The following is a 19,198-nucleotide window of genomic DNA, read 5'->3' on the forward strand; positions in this document are numbered from 1 at the left end:
TGGGATCAAAAATGTGATTCAGTGGTTAGGTTTCTCAATAACTAATACAGATCGTCCTTTGAACGTTTATACAGTAACCGTTCAAAATTATGACGGCACTGAAGAAAGGAGTTATGACCACTAACTGAAGTTGAGGCTGCTGCAATGTTCCCACATCACAAGAACAAAATTCAGGCGGAAAATACCTTTTATACTTGTATCCCTATTCTAATATCTCGCAAACTTTGTATAATTGAAATTATTGTGCTGTGTATGCTCGCCTTGGAAAGAATGTGATTGGTGTTTACTTCTGAATAAAAATATGTTCCAATTATGTTATTTTTTTAATATTACTTTTACAATAATTATCAAGCGCTTCATATGTGGAAACATATCCTTTGCAATTGATAACCATGAACACAGTTTGCTTATACCAATACCATGCTTGGGCTTATTTTCGAGGTGGTCTTACTTTTTTTGAGGTCCAGCAGGCCAGACTCGGTGAGCTGGATGTGCTGTGGAAGCACCGTCTCCTCCATTCTGAACATTCAATGTTTAGAATGAAGGTTTTTTGGAGAACGGGAGGAAAATGGGGAGGGGGATTTTCCCGCCTGTCATCCTTCCCTCAGTCTGTGCTGAGCTTGAGGAATGGATGACAGGCAAGAAAATCCCCCTCCCTATTTTTCTCCTGTTTGCCAAAAACCTGCTGCGAACCTCCCAAAAAGAGGAAAAAAGCAAAGCAGATGACTGCGGAGCTGCTGGCTTCAGAGAAGCGGCCTATCAAGCAGAAGCGCTGCACCCAGAAAGAAAAGGCAAAAGTAGTATTTGCGCTGCCCCAAGGGGCCAGCGGGCAGCAGTTGCAGCCGGACAGTCCCCCCTCTCCTCGTGCCCATGCCGCCATTCGCACTGGCTATGCCCATCCCACCCCGACTTATTTTCGGGGTAGGGGTAATACTAGGCCCACCCCCAAAAAATTAGGGGTGGGCTTATTATTGGTTTTTTTTTTGTGTTTTGGGAGAAACATGGTAGTTACTATATGCTGGCTACAAATTCTCTCCTCTTTTTGAACAGATGCTCGTACAGAATACACAATATTCTTGATGAATCATTTGAAGTTAGATATTAGTTGAAGGAATAATAGAGGAAATTGTTCTATATCTACCTGTTTATCTATATCTATTTTTCAATAGGTGAACTAAAATTGCACATCAATCAGGGATAACAATGGAATGCTAAGTATTTTTGGCAACTGCATGAATGATGAAATAGGATATTTGCTTTAATATTGAAAATCTGTTCAAATATTAAGACAAATATTTAAAATTAATAATTTGCTTAATTTATCTATTTCTGTGTTAATAATTTCCTCTCTGTAAGCAGATTAATTTCTCGATGTCACAATAACTATATTTTATGTAAATGTTAACTTACTGCATGTAATATATTATCTTTTCCAATATAATCAATATATGTCATGATATCAGGATACGTATGTATATAAGCAATCCCTGTTCCAAAAGGATGAAATATAGTCCAATCTAAAAACAAGGGCCACTTACACAAAAAATTAATTGGTCTAATTCAGCATCATGATCCTAATTTGTTAAATCTTAGTTTATTGAAAAAAAAGAGCATGAATATATGTAATCCTTCCTTGGTCCATTCTGTGAAAGGTTTGCTAAATCTGGTTTCTTAACCCAACTTATCTGCTAGGAGGCCAAATCATTTTTCCTTTTCTCCGATTTTTGAAAGAAGAGAGCAATGCTGCAGTTTTGTTCTTGCTCCTAAATTGGACTTTTAGTTTTATGGAAAACATACTTGTCATGACTACTTCCATATGCTTCTTTCTGGTGGATTGGACAAACATTTGCAGTTGTTTCATTAGCCATACCCCAAATGTGATCTATAAATTCTTAGTGCTACCTTTATCATCTGAATTGTTGCTTTCGGCATGATCTTGTACAGCTTTTCTAAGTTTATTGATGTATCTTAACAATCCTGCCACGGGAACTCGTTGATCCTTTTCAGAGACTGTGATAAAAAGAGAAGGGTAATTCTAAAAAGAAAAGAAAAAAGTGATAGCAGGAAAAGAGATGTCTGAGTTAGCAGGATGGAATTATTGATTCCATTCTGTGCAGGCATTAATTTTTAACTTGGTGGAAGTTGCTTTATCATGTCAGCAGAAAAAAAAAAGCATTAAACAGAGTTAATTATATGGATGAAAAATCTATCCAGACTGTAGCCGTAGCTGACAATTTTGAGAAGATCTAATTTCTGACTTGATAAACAGTTGTACTTGTCTTGTGTTGAAAGTCCTCCATAAACTCTTTATCTGAGACTAGAAAGCAATTCAAATAAAACGTTGGCTCTGCTTTTAACTCCGTCCTAGCTGTTACTGAAGCTACTCTTTCCTTGTTTGGAAATAGATAACCAAGCAAGTCGGTTATCTGAGGGTAAAGCAAGACAGTGTTAAGCTTATGGTGCAGCCATACCCATTCACAATTGATATGGGAAAGTTACCTGTTTACTCGAGAGTTATACATCCCCCTTAAATCCCCTTCCATCAGTTTTGCCTGCATTGTCATTGCGATCCCTATTGATTAGATTGTAGTCTGACCGCAGCAATGTAGTCCCTTGCACTTTGGCGACAGTGATCCAGATAGCATTACCAAACCAAGCCATCTAGTACCTGTGCATGTCATTCCTTTTTTTATGAGCGATAAACTTTGTTTCTGTTAAATTTCATTCTGTCATTTTTATTTATTAATTAGATTCTGCATTTCTCTCAGCTCTCTCCAGATCATTTTGAACTTTGTTTCTGTTTTCTAGGGTATTAGGAATTCTGCCTAATTCTGTTATCATTGGCAAACAGGACTACCTTTCCTCTTCATATAAATAATCAATCAAAATACTGAATAGTAGAAGATCCATAACTGATATTTTTAATCGGCTACATTGGCTTCTTCTCTCCTCCATTTCCCCCTGCCTGCCACTGAAACTGTTTGTAACTGTGTCTTTGGTATCTTCTCCTTTTAAGAACTCCCACCCCTGCGAGTTCCTTTTCCCATTAGTTATTTCTGTCTTGGAATCCTACTTATTATTGATTATTGAAATCTGCTTTTTAGAAGTATAAGTTATATGCTTTTTATTATGCTTAGTTTTAGTTTCTCTTCATTTTGAGTGGATTTCATTAAATTGTCTGAACAATTCCCTAAATTTAACATTTTAGTTATGCATGGTGCAATAATGCTTAATCAGCACAAAATTCAATAGTACCTGTGGCTTAATATTTTGGTATGGACAATAACTTTTAATATATTCTTTGTTGGACTCATCTCCCACAGGATCTCCCCATTCTTCTTGTTCCTCAATAGTCAAGGGAAGATAAGGGTTCAGCATTGTATTTAAAATATCCAGAAAAGGTGCCTATAAAAAAAATAAAAACATTTTTTTCTTATAAACAGTACGTTTTACATGAGTGAAGCAGATACCAGAGACAAGCCTGAGGTTTTTTTAAAGTATATTTAATTTGTGAGAAGTTAAAAATAAAACTTTGGAATATTAGTGGTTAAGGATACAAGAAAAAAGGCAACTTCTTTAATCATACATGAAGACTAGAGTAATGTATCATGTTAAGCCAAAGTGTTTTAACTGTGAATAAAACATCTGCAGAATATGCTAAGCTATAAGTTATAGTTTCAGAACATAGTATGTACATATTACCTGATAAGCGAAAATCAAACAAACCATATTTGGTTAGTGCAGATATACAAAATTACTTTATTTTGTATATACACTTACTATAATGTTCAATTGTCCTGACCCAATAACTGATTCAACTACATGATTTTCTAATCCTAGACCAGCATTGCTTCACTTCTTCTATCAGCTTGATCTCTTAGTATTGTAACTGCCACTCTAATTCTTTATTTCCACAAATTTGAAGGAGCGATTTTCTACTTGAAAATCTGGTTAAGCACAATACTGCCAATTCTAGAGGTTGAGGGCACTTGGACAACTTCCTTCACTGTTTCTGCTAATGATTTGTCTTCCTGTTACTTCCATGCCCAGTTTGCTCCTTATCATTGCCAAATTGCTCAGGGCTTAATAGAAAGAAACAAGAGGAGGAAAACAGCAGGGACAGATGGTTTAGCAGGCCACCACTTCATAACGACAAGAGCCTCAGTAGGAGGTGGAGAATGTCAAACCTGTCAATGTCAAATGTCAAGCTGGTCCTTTTTCTGGATATAACCATGAAAAAAATAGGCAATTGTAATAGATTATATAGAAAGTATTAGCTTCGGAAGAAAGCTAATGCAATCCATCTTGTTACCCACTGAGCCAAACATGCATAGGATACTACTGGAAGGCAAAACCTAAACTTTGTAGAGTTTTATATATTGTATGTGTGCGTGTTCACATGCACCTATAATATATAACTTCACAGTGATAGATAGTAATAAATTGTATGATGTTTTGATTCTAGTAAACAGCATTTTTATCAAGCGGAGTCACACTGTGGCTGATATACTATAACCAAAGCTGAACATGGCAGACTAATTAAAATATATGTCAGGGACTGTGGTTTACAACCAAATCCTAATCAACAAAGCCTGATACTTTGTTACATCATCACTTTAAGTACTTCTGTTTGTCTGAATTGATATAGGATTACCTCCTTGAGCAGGGGAGTAGAACTAGACAGGACTAGAACAGGGGTCAGCAACCTGCGGCTCTGAAGCCTCATGTGGCTCTTTCATCCCTGTGCTGCGGCTCCTTGTCACCGGTCAGCTCCACAATTGATAGGGCTTTCGGTTAGGACAGCTAGAGGAAAAAGGTTGCCAAGCTAGGAGGAGACTCTATGGTGGGGGAACCGGACTTCCGGTCAGTTCCAGAACTGAACAGGGGCCTTCTGATTAGGACCTTTGTGGCTCTTTGAGTGTTTAAGGTTGCTAAATTCTGGATTAGAAAGACCTCCAAGATCTCTTCCAGCTCTGTTATTCTGTTAATGTGCCTCAAGGAGTGCCTAGAAACTTCAACAACAACAACAACAGCTGGCAATGGCCAAGAGCAGGAAAGCCTTAAGAATAAATACATACAAAGCCAGAATTGAGAAGTGATCAACAGACAGCAATTGTCACCTATGCAAAGAAGTTGAAGAAACAGTGGATAACCTGGTTAGCTGCTGCAAGAAGATTGCACAGATTGACTACAAGCAATGACATGACAAAGTAGCAATAAAGGTGCATTGGAAGATGCATCAAGAAACATCATTTGCCTGCAAGCAAGAACTGGTGGGACCATAAAATAGACAAAGTCATAGAAAATAAAGAAGCTAATTTTTTCTGGAACTTTCGAATGTAAACAGTCAAGCACCTGGCATATAACACCCTGGACTTAACAATTGCTGATAAGAAAGACAAAAAAGTTTGGATAGTGAATGTGGCACTTCTGGGGGACAGTAGAAGAGAAGAGAAAGAACTGGAGAAGATCACAAAATACAAAGACCTGCAAATAGAAATAGAATTACTGTGGCCAAAACAAGCAAAGATGGTCCCAATAGTAATAGGTGTCTTGGGTGCAATCCCAAAATAACCGGAGCATCACTTGAACACCATGAAGCATTGACAAATTCACCATCAGTCAATTGCAAAAGACAGCTTTACTTGGAATAGCTTCCATCCTGTTCTTAGTAATACATCCATGCAGACGATAACCACAATACTATCAAACATCCACAGCTGCCTATACCAGGTGCTTGGAAAGAATTTGATAGACAAAAATGCCAAACCCAGTCTGAACATTTGGCTGATTGTGCGACGAATTGAAGATAAGTAGCAAGAAAAAATCACAAAGTACTGGGACTTGCAAATTGAAGTTGAGCGACTGTGGAAAAAGAAATTGAGTGTTGTCCTGATTGTAATTGGAGCCCTTGGAGCAATACCTAAAGGCTACCTCACTATTTGGAAATTCTAAATTTATCAGACTTGAACATTCTGACTCTACAAAAAACCACCCTACTTGGAACAGCTTATACCTTCTGATGTTACCTTAACAGTTCCTAGATCCTTGGTTAGGACTCGAGCTGTTGAGCTACCAACTAGCCCCAAAGGCTGTGAATCTCACCAAAGATTAACAACAACAACATCATCATCATCATCGTCGTTGTCGTCGTTGTCGTAATAATAATAATAGATTAAAAAAAAGTAAAGAATTGAACATCACCTGGAAATGACCAATTACATGGTTTCTGGCTCAAATATCTGATCAGTTTACATGCAATATTGGCCAGGCAACTGAATGAAATTTTACAAAATGGTCAAATTGATGAATGGTTGACAATTGGAAAAACATACTTGATTCAGAAAGATGCAACTAAAGGAACAATACCTGAAAACTACAGACCAATAACATGCTTGCCAACAACCTTCAAATTACTCACAGGCATTATTGCAGATAATATTATGGATTATTTGGAAACAAACAACATCTTGCCAGTAGAGCAAAAAGGCAATAAAAGAAGGAGCAGGGGCACAAAAGATCAGCTCCTGATTGATAAAATGATATTAGAAAATTGTAAGAAAAGAAAAACTTGAATATGGTCTGGATTGATTATAAAAAGGCATTCAACTAATTGCCACATAGTTGGATCATAAAATGCTTAGAAACAACTGGCATTAGCAAAAATATTACATCCTTCACTGAAAAGGCGATGAAACAATGGAGAACTGAGTTGGCAGTAGGGAATGAGAACTACGGAATGGTTAATGTCAAGCGAGGAATTTTCCAGGGTGATATACTTTCACCTCTTCTCTTCATCATCGCGATGATCCCACTATCAGTAATCTTAAAAAAAATGAAATTAGGCTACCAAACAGCCAAAGAAGCTGAAATATTTTTGCATTTATTATATATAGATGATTTGAAACTCTATGGTAAGTCAGAAATAGAAATCCAATCACTGAGAAACACAGTTCGAGTATTCAGCACCGATATTTCAATGCAGTTTGGCATGGAAAAATGCGCCACTGTATCCATAAAAAGGGGCAAAATCACTGCATGTGAGGGAATTGTAATGCCCAATGGCCAACTAATTAAATGCAACAAAAATGAAGCCTACAAATACTTAGGCATTCTGCAGTTGGATAACATCAAACATGGAGAAGTAAAAACTATTGTCAGGAGAGAGTACACCAACAGAGTTAGGAAAATTTTGAAATCTAAATTAAATGGTGGAAATACAATCAAGGCCATAAATACCTGGGCAATACTAGTTATAAGATACACAGCTAGTATAGTTAACTGGACACAAACTGATTTGGACATTTTGAACTGAAAAACCAGGAAACTAATGACAATGTACTACAGTTTACATCCACGCGGTGACACTGATAGACTATACCTGCCCCGAAAATCAGGTGGCAGAGGCTTATTACAAGTGAAGCAAATATTGAAGAAGAAAAACATGCACTGGCTGATTATTTAAAAGAAAGTCAAGAACATCTATTAATCGAAGTAAAGAACAAAAATCTACTGAAGGCCCAACAGACGAAACAAGAATACAGAAAAGATGTGATAAAATCAAGAATGGAGAGTTGGCAGAACAAAGCATTGCATGGTCAATTTCTGGAAAAAAATAAAAGATAAAGTGGACAGTGAAAAAACTTGGTTATGGTTAACAACAGGTACATTAAAGAAAAAAACAGAGTCACTAATCCTGGCTGCGCAAGAACAAGCTATCCGAACAAATGCCATTAAGGCCACAATCGAAAAATCCTCTGATGATGCCAAATGCAGACTCTGCAAAGAAGTTGATGAAACTGTTGACCACATACTCAGCTGCTGTAAAAAAATCACGCAGACTGATTATAATTTGCGGCACAATTCAGTAGCACAAATGATCCACTGGAATTTGTGCAAAAATTATAATATTAAAACAACAACAAACTGGTGGGAACATAAGCCTGAAAAAATCACCGAAAATCAGATGGTCAAAATCCTATGGGATTTTCATATACAAACGGACAAAATACTGGCGCATAACACACCAGACATCACACTGGTTGAGAAAAATCATAGACATCGCAATACCAGGTGATAGCAGGGTCGACGAGATGGAATATGAAAAAATCGCGAAATACCAGGACCTAAAAATTGAAATTCAACGATTATGGCACAAACCAGCAGTGGTAATTTCAGTGGTAATTGGCACACTGGGTGCTATTCCAAAAGCACTGGAATTACATTTTAAAATGTTAAAACTTGACAAAATCACCATCAGTCAAATGCAAAAAGCTGCACTGCTTGGATCCGCACGTATATTACGAAAATACGTTACGACGTCCTAGGCCCCTGGGTGGGGCCCGGCTAGTAATCAATGCCAAATCCGGCGAAATAACTGACCGCTGTGATACAATTGTATAATAATAATAATAATAATAATAATAATAATAATAATAATAATAATAATAATAATAATAACAACAACAACAACAACAACAGCAGCAGCAGCAATAACAACAACAACAACAACAATAATAGCAGCAGCAGCAGCTATATTGAAAAGACTAGACCACTATATTACAATGGATATTTTGATACAATATTATGTGAATAATGAACAATCTGCATAGATTTCCAATTACTTTGAGATAATATTCAAGTTATTAGTTTTAATTTTAAACAGTACTAGACACATGCACTTGAGTGTTTCTCCACCTTGGTAGGGCTTATCTGTCAGTTAAAATAGCAGAAGAGACATTCTTAAAGATAGTCCTGATGTCAAGAGATTGTTCTGTTATCACTAGGATTTATACTTTATTGTGGATGGGCAATAGTTTTTGTTTTGTTTTTGAAAAAAAAGTCTTTGAATATTAATCTGAAAAAAAGCACTATAGTGGACTTAAATCAAATACTAGTTATCTTACCTGTAAAACCACAGCTCTGATAAGATGAGGTGCAATATTGCAGAGGGCACCTGCAAGAACTCCTCCAGCACTCATGCTCATTAAGGCTGTTTGCATAGGCTGAGAATATCCACGTTCATGCAATAACATGATGCAGGCCTGGAGGTCTTGGATACCATTGTGTTTCTTCATCATACAACCATCTTTATGCCATCTCAAGCCCAATTCTCCTCCGCCCCTGGCAATTAAAATAAGAGTAATAACAACAAAAAACATGAAGCATTTTATTCCCATCCTAATATTTATCCAAGAATATTAAATACATATGTGATTTCATCAGAAATGCCTGTTTTAAGTGTTTATATTGTTTAAACATTAAACTAAAGAAATAATAATCAGGTTGGCTTGAATATGGCACCGGTCATTCCCTGTTTCTGTAAATGGAGGACAACATGGCAACCGTTTTTGGTTTTCTTCTTGGATAAGAAATTATGTCCCTTGGTATCAGTACCAAAAAAGCCATGGGGCTTGTAATTCTCAACATATTGCTCTTGGGGGAGAACACACATTCTTGCAAACCAACTCATCACACTGCTCCTTTTCGTGATAAACAACATTACAGAAAGAAGTATGAAATGGTACACAAGTAGAATATTCTTTATTGAATAGAATATTCTTTATTGATTGGACTCACCAGGAATTTTTCTCCATTCCATAAGCTCTCAGTGTACATGCAAACAATGAAGTGATAAGTCATAGATCATCAATCATAAGATACAATCATCAATCATAAGATACAAGCAACAAGTGATAAATCATAAGATACCAATAGGAAAAGGTAGTAGGAAAGATGAGAAGATGAGAGAGATAACAGCAATACAGGCCTATTACACGAGTAAATATTATTAGGCATAAAACAGTGTGGTGGCAGTTAGGTATTGAGCAGAGTGATGACATGGGGGTAAAAACTATCTTTATGTCTATTTGTTTTGGCATGCAATGCCCCATAGCAGCGTCCCGAGGGAAGAAATTGAAATAGTTTATGTCTGGGATGTGAGGGGTTTGTAGATATTTAGTCAGTCCTCGTTCTGGTTTATGCAGTATACAAGTCCTCAATGGAAGGCAGGCTGGTTGCATGTTTAAGTAATGCACAAACCCAAGAGAGCATGAAAAACATAAACAACTATTAGATATTAAACAGAACCAGATATATAAATGTGCCAGTTGGAATTCTATACAGCTTTCCCCCTTTGCCCAATGCAATTTTCTTATGCTTATTGAGTTTTCTATACATAATTTTGTGACTGCAATGTTAACAGATCAGTTCTCCAAGCTGGATCCAAAGGTGCTGATATATTTTTGGGGATATACGTAATCAGTTATAAAATAGAGTAAATCACTAGTAATATTTGAATAGAAGTTATTAAAGGAATGAATAGATGTATAACTTAAAAACACATACATAATTTTATTTAAATAAACTATTTAAATTTCAAAGTACTGTTTTAGGACAGGGCATAGATAATCTTATTTTAATACATTTACATTATTACATTCTAGTATGTCTTTTAAACTGAATTAAGGATTAGACATCCAGAAATATTCTAAGCATGCTAATATGAGACTGTTTTGTTAAAACATTACGTAGTTTTTAAATTTTAAAATACATGTGGATAACATTTGCTTTGGCATTATTTTCCTTCACTTGAATCATTTAGAATAATATAAAATAGCTGAAAGTTTACTATATGGTACTAACCAAAGTATAATTTTCTTCAGTAAAAGGTAGAGAAGGTAAAATGGAATTTACTTGTTAGACAAGTAGTATTGTTAGTATTTAAAGTATTTAAAGAATAGCAAACATATCATTTACAATTTCTGTGCTTAGCTGAATATAAATTATTCCTATGAATGTACATTAGATTATTTTTTAGAAATTAAAGACTTGTGTTAAGAATTGAATGACAAATATTCAATAACTTTTAAACATGGTACTAAACATAGAACTAAACTGTATTCTGATGAAGTTAGAATTCATCCGAAGAACATTATATTATTAGCAAATAATTATCAGCAATAATGTATATTACAAATAACTGGCAACACTGGCATAAACAGTTATTTATATAAAATATGTGAATGGAATAGAAATGTTGTGGCTGAAGGAGAGAGCTAAAACTTTATGCAGTAACAGCATCAGGCACAAACATATTGACAATGAAATATTAAGAACAAGCAAAAAAAGTTTTATAACATTACAGACTTACCTAACGTGACAAAAAGCTAATATCCACCCATCTTTGATTAACATTAGATTCTCTGCTTTAAATGTCATGTTCAAATCCATTCCATAAGCTCCATAGACATGAACCAGAAGTGGCATCTTGTGCAGCTGTGTAGAATTGTTTTTATAAAAAACTGTAATTGGTACCCAAGTTTCATCCTGAAAATGTGGGAACATTTCAGAATAAAGCATATTTAGAATTTTGCAAATTATACAATCAAAAGAAAAGTTCCATTTTCAGTTATCCTAGCATTTTTTGACATTTTGTACAAAATGCTCAGAAAATAAAAAAGAAAGTTGGGATTGCTTCAGGATTTGTTTACCAATATAGAGCATAAAGCTCATTAAATACAACTCATGAGAAGTGTATAAAACATGAAAGCAGCCCGTTCCTCCTGCACCTTCTGCACTGTGATCTAAACAGCTTTGCACTCTTCACACTGAATATAGCAGCAAACATAAAAACTTAAATGTCTGCTAGGAGCTCTCTGCTATATGACTGAAAAAAACAATAGGTTGCCTCATTATTTTTCTTATTTCATGAAAACTTGTGCCTCACCTGGGAGATTATCATCATATAAATTAACATTTGTATGTTATATATTAACACTTGCTTTCTTTGAGGGGAATTTTTCTCCTGACAGCAAGGAAAATAAGACCATTTCATTTCAAGCCAGGCTTATTGGGAAAAAAACATAACAACTTTGCCTTCATGTTTCTTAAAAGTAGATCTTAGAAAAAGAAATGTTAACCCTTCAGGCAGCAGAGAAACAGCAATAGCTCTACTGATTAAGGATTTAAAAAAAAATTCATTCCAAGTCCTGTTTACAAGAGGCTAAGAAGACAAGAGCTTACCTTGCTCTTAGCTTCTAGACGTACAGTTTTACAATTTGCTGTAATTGGTACTTCTTGCTCAGTAAATTCAATAAGGCTCTTTTCCATCAATGAATATGCAAAACGAACTGGAGACTGAAGAGGAGACATGAGCCAAAAATAGCAAGTGTTGGCAGTATAGTCAGAATTAGGTTCCAATTCTAGTGAACAGGCCCAAGCAGGTAGCTAGAAAACAACATAAATTATTAATATTTGGCCAGTCTTTCCCCCCCCTTTTTTCTGATGAGCTATATGCTGCAGTTTCCAATCTGATAACAGAATTTGAATTTCTTACTGCCCAAGAGGTGCTTCACATACCCCAGTAAAAAGCTGAGTTGGTAGCAGGACCTCACTTTCCCTAAAAGCTGCTTAAATGACATTCAATAAATAAAGCAAATGTTAATAAAAATATTTTGAAATAATCAGAGGGGGGAAAATATTAGGCAATGTCACTAAAAGCGATATTGGGGCACTAAAAATACAATTAAAATGCATGATTTATCTCTTACAAGATTTCTCCTTGCACTCTTCTATGTTATCAGAAAGTTTAAAGAAATTTCCTTCCTGCCCCTCTGTCTGTTCTTTCACTGTATCCAACTTGAAACCCAGCCAAGTCAGTGTCTGTTATTGCACTGAGGCCTTGCACTGGCTTTGGGGTGCTCAGCCACTTACAATCCTTGCCTCTGACTCTGTTCCCAGCGTTAGCCATTGTGAAGAACAAAATTATTTTTTTGGCACAGCTACATTCGGAAACTCAGGGCTATTATGATTTAAGACTTACCACTCCTAGAAATGAAAGGAATCAAGATTCATTCTCTGAGAGCAGCAGGGTCTCTTACCCACTGCTTACTTTCTTTTAAGAAGTTCTGGTTACTGGGTTGATAAAGGCTTTTGGAAATTGAGGCAGTCAGAGTCAAAAAGCTTTACACAGAAAAACTGCACTCTGTGTAATTGATTAAAACCTGAAGAGGATCAATCTAAAAAGACTAAAAAACCCCTATAAAATGGGCACTATATTTAACTTGACTGCTACAATTAGCAAAGTAGAGAGTGTATAAGCTTACCATCTTAGTTCAATCATGCTAAGTGAAATTTAAAATATTTGCAGATAACTGAATAGTAAGGTAGGAGTTAACCTATGTTTTCAAAAGAGCCCTTTCATTTTTAAAGTTATAGAAAATCTGACTAAGTAAGATGATGCTCTAGACAAAGAAATATAATGGATTTTAACTGATCCAGGTGTTACCAAAATGCTTTATAAATTAAAATGTTTTTAAATCATGATTTGTTTATAATCCTGTGGAAAACGTCTACAATTTATTGTGCAAAAGTTTGATAAATCAAAGTCCACCAAGGTTTCATCTTATGTTTAATGTATGCATAATGGACCATTATTTATTTTGTTTTTGCTATAAAATTTGGTAAGCATTGGGTAAGATTAATTTCTCAAAATGATAATTGGGAAGTAGGTCTGTTAACTACTAAGTAAGTAGTCAAAGTTGTAAATCAAATCTGCTTGCTCTGTGTCAGCAAGCAAGAACCAACTAAAAGAAAATACGCTATGGATTTGATATAGCTATGGCTATGTTTTTTATTCCATCACTACATCAGATTCTAAGGAAGCAGGGAAGCTGATGCTATAGTCCTATTTTGCAAAAGAGCTATTCAGAGTAGCTAACGTAATGTGATATTTTTTGCTGAAGTGGCAAAATAATCTGACAAACAATAACTGGAGAAACTAGATAATTTAGCCACACTAAAAACTACCCTCAAAGCATACTTGGAATCTTCATTGCTATTCAATAATCATGATGTTGATAGTTGGGTAGATAATCCAAGCCAGGGAAAGCATGAAGAAAGTAATAACCATATTAATGGCACAAATATCCTCAGCCTATTATGATGACACCCCCTCTAATATATCCATGGTGGCCCTCTCTGCGGGCACACGAGCTGTCGCCCCTGCTCAGTTCCACCTCCCGCCGGCCAGCTGACTTTCGGGTCTCTGCCACGCATGCGCTGGGACAGAGCGCATGCTTCAGAAGTACACACATGTGGGGGGTGCATGTGCGTGGGTTGTGCACATGCATGAGGAGCAGGGCGCATGCGGGGGGCAGAGCGCACATGGGGGGGTCGCATACACATCTGCGGGGGGACACATTGCATTATGGGTATGTGTGAGCGCATGTGCCGCTTTTGACACTTGGCACCAAAAAGATTAGCCATCACTGTAATATATCAACAGGTTATTTCTCAAAGTCTCCTGGGTTGAAGATTGACAGTTCTAATTTCAGACGTTAGATACTTAATGTTTAGAAATGCAATGTGGGATAACTACCTTACTTTATGAACCAGTGGCCTCTAATTAGCAGTGTTTTAATTTTTTTTAATTAAAATTCTTCTTCTTTGAAAATCTTTGAATAAATACAATTTACCTTACTCTAAATTTACTAAAAGAATTCATTCTGAAAATTATTACATGTAGTAATTTAAATATTTACCTTAACATTTTCAACTGTATTTGATACCAGAGAAATAATATCCAAATAGAGCTCACCACCAAGTTTTAGAAAGATCACGCAATGATCTCTGAACATATCTAAGTCAATTAATTTGGTGTTTTCTTTTACTGTGTAAATGGGCTGCCAATTCTCCAAACCACACGAACCAACTGGAGCTTTCATCAGCTATAAAACAAAGAATAGTCTGCATACATATATGAAAAAAATGAAAATTTCCAGCATTTAAGCATTTTCACACAAATTTCAGTTTTCATTTAAGAACATGCTTCCATAAGCATTCAATAACTTGAATAATTAGATTATTCTTAACTTGGATAGCTTAAGATATTCTGGAGAGAGAACTATTTTAGCTTAGATTTTTCTCATCTGAAAATAAAGAAATAGAATAACTCATTTTCATATTTTCAGAGGAAAATGAACTTATGCTCTCTTTTGTATATCTTAATAGGTGCATGTCTATGCTTGCTAAATTTTGAGGAATGAAATAACTATCACAGTAACACATATTTTTCAACATTGGCTTAAGTACCAGTTAGAAATAAAAAAAAATCCAGCTGAGCAATGCTGTAGTTCTTTCCCACAGTTTTTTTTTGGATTTTCCAAAGCTTCTACACATCTCAGCAGGAAAGATAATAAAAAGATGAAATCGAGGTCGTAAGGATATAAGCATTATGGGGAAAAATGATAGAATTTTTGTTTTAGAAACAAGATATACAGTAAAAACCAATGTAATGATTACTTTGATAGATTTATCCTAGCCACATATATCTCGAAGTTTGTGTTTTTGCATGAAGAATTTAAATAATATGATCTTACAAATCAATGTGATAATTAGGCGCATTTTAAAGGCATATATAGGAAACACGAACATTAGATACAAGATTTGACTATGAAACCAACTATAGGTTTTTTTTCTTGCAAATTAAAATAAGTGAGCCAGTATGGTATAGTGATTAAACTATTGGATAATGGACTAGGAATAATTATACATAGTTTCCCTTAAACGTGGAAGCTAGATGGGTGTCTCTGGGCCAGTCTTTGATAACTAACCTGAATCCATTATTCCATCCATCCAGCAATGAATTGATTTGAGCTGATAAATTATTAAAATATATAATGTGGTTGTTTGTCTGAACCAAGCTTTCTAGTTCCCATACCTTGTACCCCACAGGGTTTCCATATGTGGTAGGAATATATAGCTCATTGTTTCGATGCTCAACATGATAAATGATATTTTTGGTTCGTTTTTGCACAAGAACAGGAGATTTAAAAGGGTGATGACAGTCTACCAACCATACTTCAGAAGTGGTCTTGCTATTACTATTTATAGTAATAAAATGTTTATCCTTTGTGCGGTAGAGATCCACAAAGTACCTTCAAACAAAGAACACAGAGACAATAAAATAAAATAAGATGTCACGATGTCATAATTCTTTGGGTGGCTTATTACACAGGTCACAAATATTCAATTAAAATACAACATAAGACCTCCTTGCTTAAAATAATATAATAAGATAATAAACTTCAGCCTGCTTTGAGATGATGCCCTTCAACTAAGGGCAACATAAGTGACTTCAACTAAGTCACTTGTGAGGGGTCCCTGGTGTCCTCTAAGTTTTATTTTCTTGCAGATATTTCATTACCCAAGCTCAGTAGCATAATCAGTGCTGATTAGGCATGAAATCCTATTATCTTCACTACTGGTTTGGCGCACACTTGCTTGAGGCATGTCTACGCATGCACAGAGTGTTGGTGATGATGTCTGGGTTGGTGGGTAGAGCCTCCCGCTTGCCACCAATAACCGGTTTGCCCAAACTGGGGCAACCGGCAGAACACCACCTCTGATGCTGATAATGTTACCTGGTTTGGATAATGAAACATCTTCAAGAAAACACCCAAGCTCAGAGAGCATCAAGGACTCCTCGTTTAACCCTAAGCTACAACTATTCTTCTTTATCAGTAAGTCACTTGTTTTGGAGCAGCTCAGAATTTAGTAAGAACCAAGATTTGGTTCCATACATGAGGCAGGATGCACAATTGTTTAGGTGTTTTCAACAAGGGTGAAAGCAAATTGTGGAGAAGGGAGGCTTAAAGAATTCTGTGATAGGGCAAAAGATGTAGAACTGCTGGCATTCCTAATCTTAACAGTTATGGGGATTGTGCTGAAATGATTTAATCTGAGGGAAGATTGGATCTGAAAGAATATTTAAAATGCCTTTCTTCCCTTTAGTCTTGTTTTTATCCTGATAAATGTAAGCTATAGCTTTTTGTTGTACTTAGCAAGGAAAAATGAGGCGAGAGAGAGCAGCTAACTGTATCTGACTTACCTTGCATCACTTTCTGTATACACCAATTCAGAATGCTTTTTATTAAAATCAGACAAGTATACAGTATGACACTGAAGATTCTTTTGGATGGTATAGAACAGAATCTCATGTGTAGCCCATTCTAGACAAAAAAGAAAGTTTAATTTTTTCTAAGGTATCATGAGGAATTGTACTGAATAAATCCAATATAAAACAATAAATTGGAAATGAACATATGAAAAATTACATGCATGCACAATTCTAGTGTTAACTACTGATTAAGTTTAAAATGAAAAACAATAAGAGACTAATGCAGGGTTTTTCCTCCCAAAACTTCCTTTCCTGCACAATCAGTGTGCAGTAAGTACCACTGTGCAGGGTGCGTTTCTTTCTGGACTGCAACTGTCAGTCTTTATATTTCTACAAGTGCCCAAACAACAGTATTTTATGACTGTGAAAATAAAAGATACCAATATCTAGCACATTCATTGCAGCTTTTGAGTTGTATGAATTCCACTATTATGATGGCCTATTAACATCTGTGGCATCTCTTGTAACAACTGTCACAAACTGCTTTCCCCCACATTTAAGCTTTGTAGTAATTGTTACTGCTTATAGTTATTGCATACAATTTCTCTTTAAAATGCCCTTCCCAATATGTATATATGTTTCAGTTTAGGACATTTTAAATATTTAATAAAGTGGACTGAAATCCAATAGGACAGTGTGAATGTTGGATTAGGATTAGGAAGAACAAGATTTAAGTTTCCACTCAGCCATGAAAATTCAGTAGATGACATTAGGCCAGTTGCTACATTTCTATCCAACCCAATTCACAGGGTTGTTATTAATGGCACAAAATTGGAGAGTATTATATATCTTTCAATTCCGGATAGGCAGAATAAAGGTAAAGGTTCCCTTCGCACATATGTGCTGGTCATTCCTGACTCTAGGGGGCGGTGCTCATCTCTGTTTCAAAGCCGAAGAGCCAGTGCTGTCAAAAGACATTTCCGTGGCCATGTGGCCAGCATACTAAATGCCGTGGTCATGTGGCCAGCATGACTAAACGCAGGGACGTGATGGCTCACAGGGATGCGGTGGCTCAGTAGCTAAGACACTGAGCTTGTTGATCAGAGAGGTTGGCAGTTCAGCGGTTCGAATCCCTAGTGCCACTTAACGGAGTGAGCTCCCGTTACTTGTCCCAGCTTCTGCCAACCTAACAGTTCAAAAGCATGTAAAAATGCAAAAGAAAAATAGGAGCCATCTTGATGGGAAGGTAACAGTGTTCTGTGCACCTTCGGCATTTAGTCATGCTGGCAGTATACATATAAGCAAAAATAAAAATAAAAAAAAATCCCAAAGTTTATTTGTGTAAATATAGGTAAAAGTTATGTTTTATTATACTTACACCCTCCTATACTGATCTTTTGGTAGTTTTTACAGAAATACTTAATACCTTAGCAAATTGAAACGCCAGTGTCCTTTGAAAAATGCCATTTTAAGCAAGTTTAATTTGCTTCCATTTGTGGAAGAAGGAAATTTCAACTGCTCTTAATTTCGACACAAAACAAAAATGTAGGTTTTGTTATATGGAAAGATTCATTAAAACTAGTGAAGTAGGGGGCTGCTTGATATAGGATTATACATATCCAGATTTAGAAATATCTGAGAGTTTCATGAGAATAATGAAACGAGCTTTGTGCCACAAGCTCCTGTTCTTATCTATTCTGAAATCAAGATACATATACAAAAAGTGTGGAACTTGCATTGGAACACTGTACTTGTTTTCCCATTTACCCTAATTTATACCCCCACCCAACCTCAGAATATTCAGCAAATCTAAAAATTATGAAACCGTAACCAAGTGGATTTAACATATTGTAAGACTTACACGTAAGCAAGGAACCAGGTTTAAGAAGGCTGCATTAGTCCAGCACAAAAGATTTACGTGAGAGTTATGCAAATCACTTGACAAGAGTATAAGAGAAATGCTACTCCAAGAAGAGTTTAGGCAATAACTTCCTGTGAAAGGCTTGATTCAGCACTTCCACATGATTATTTGCCCATGTGTTTAAGATACTTTCACCTGGATGCCCATTCCCTTTTTACTAAATGCTTACCGAAGCTAAATGCATTTGGGATAACACATTCCACTTTTGATATTGGATGTAGTTTCACAATAATACAAGCACATTCTTCAGAGCTGGCACTTTTAATTCCAGTAGCCATATATCCATGATCTGGGGAAATTCGGATTTGCTGGATGAAAGAATTTTCAAACGGTAGAGCTTCTGTGCTAAGTAATGCTTCGTAGTTCTCTTCATCTAC

General features: G+C 35.9%; 1 protein-coding gene across 4 annotated transcripts in view; it reads right to left on the reverse strand.

Moving 5' to 3' along the window:
• Window positions 1–19,198, reverse strand: part of PREPL (prolyl endopeptidase like) — a 34,483-nt gene that overhangs the window by 2,596 nt on the left and 12,689 nt on the right. For 2 of the 4 annotated variants that reach the window (XM_081940271.1, XM_081940270.1), the window contains exons 6-14: window positions 18,991–19,194; window positions 16,892–17,012; window positions 15,722–15,938; window positions 14,544–14,729; window positions 12,025–12,228; window positions 11,153–11,328; window positions 8,907–9,123; window positions 3,256–3,405; window positions 1,903–2,035 (exon numbers count right to left, since the gene is read on the reverse strand). In XM_081940271.1, the coding sequence (XP_081796397.1) occupies window positions 1,903–2,035; window positions 3,256–3,405; window positions 8,907–9,123; window positions 11,153–11,328; window positions 12,025–12,228; window positions 14,544–14,729; window positions 15,722–15,938; window positions 16,892–17,012; window positions 18,991–19,194 (1,608 nt within the window). The remainder of the gene's footprint in view (window positions 1–1,902; window positions 2,036–3,255; window positions 3,406–8,906; window positions 9,124–11,152; window positions 11,329–12,024; window positions 12,229–14,543; window positions 14,730–15,721; window positions 15,939–16,891; window positions 17,013–18,990; window positions 19,195–19,198) is intronic. The other 2 variants (XR_014174268.1, XM_081940272.1) reach the window with 2 other exon arrangements.

This window comes from Natrix helvetica (assembly GCF_964273705.1).
Source record: "Natrix helvetica genome assembly, chromosome: 2".
NCBI classification, from domain to species: Eukaryota; Metazoa; Chordata; class Lepidosauria; order Squamata; family Natricidae; genus Natrix; species Natrix helvetica.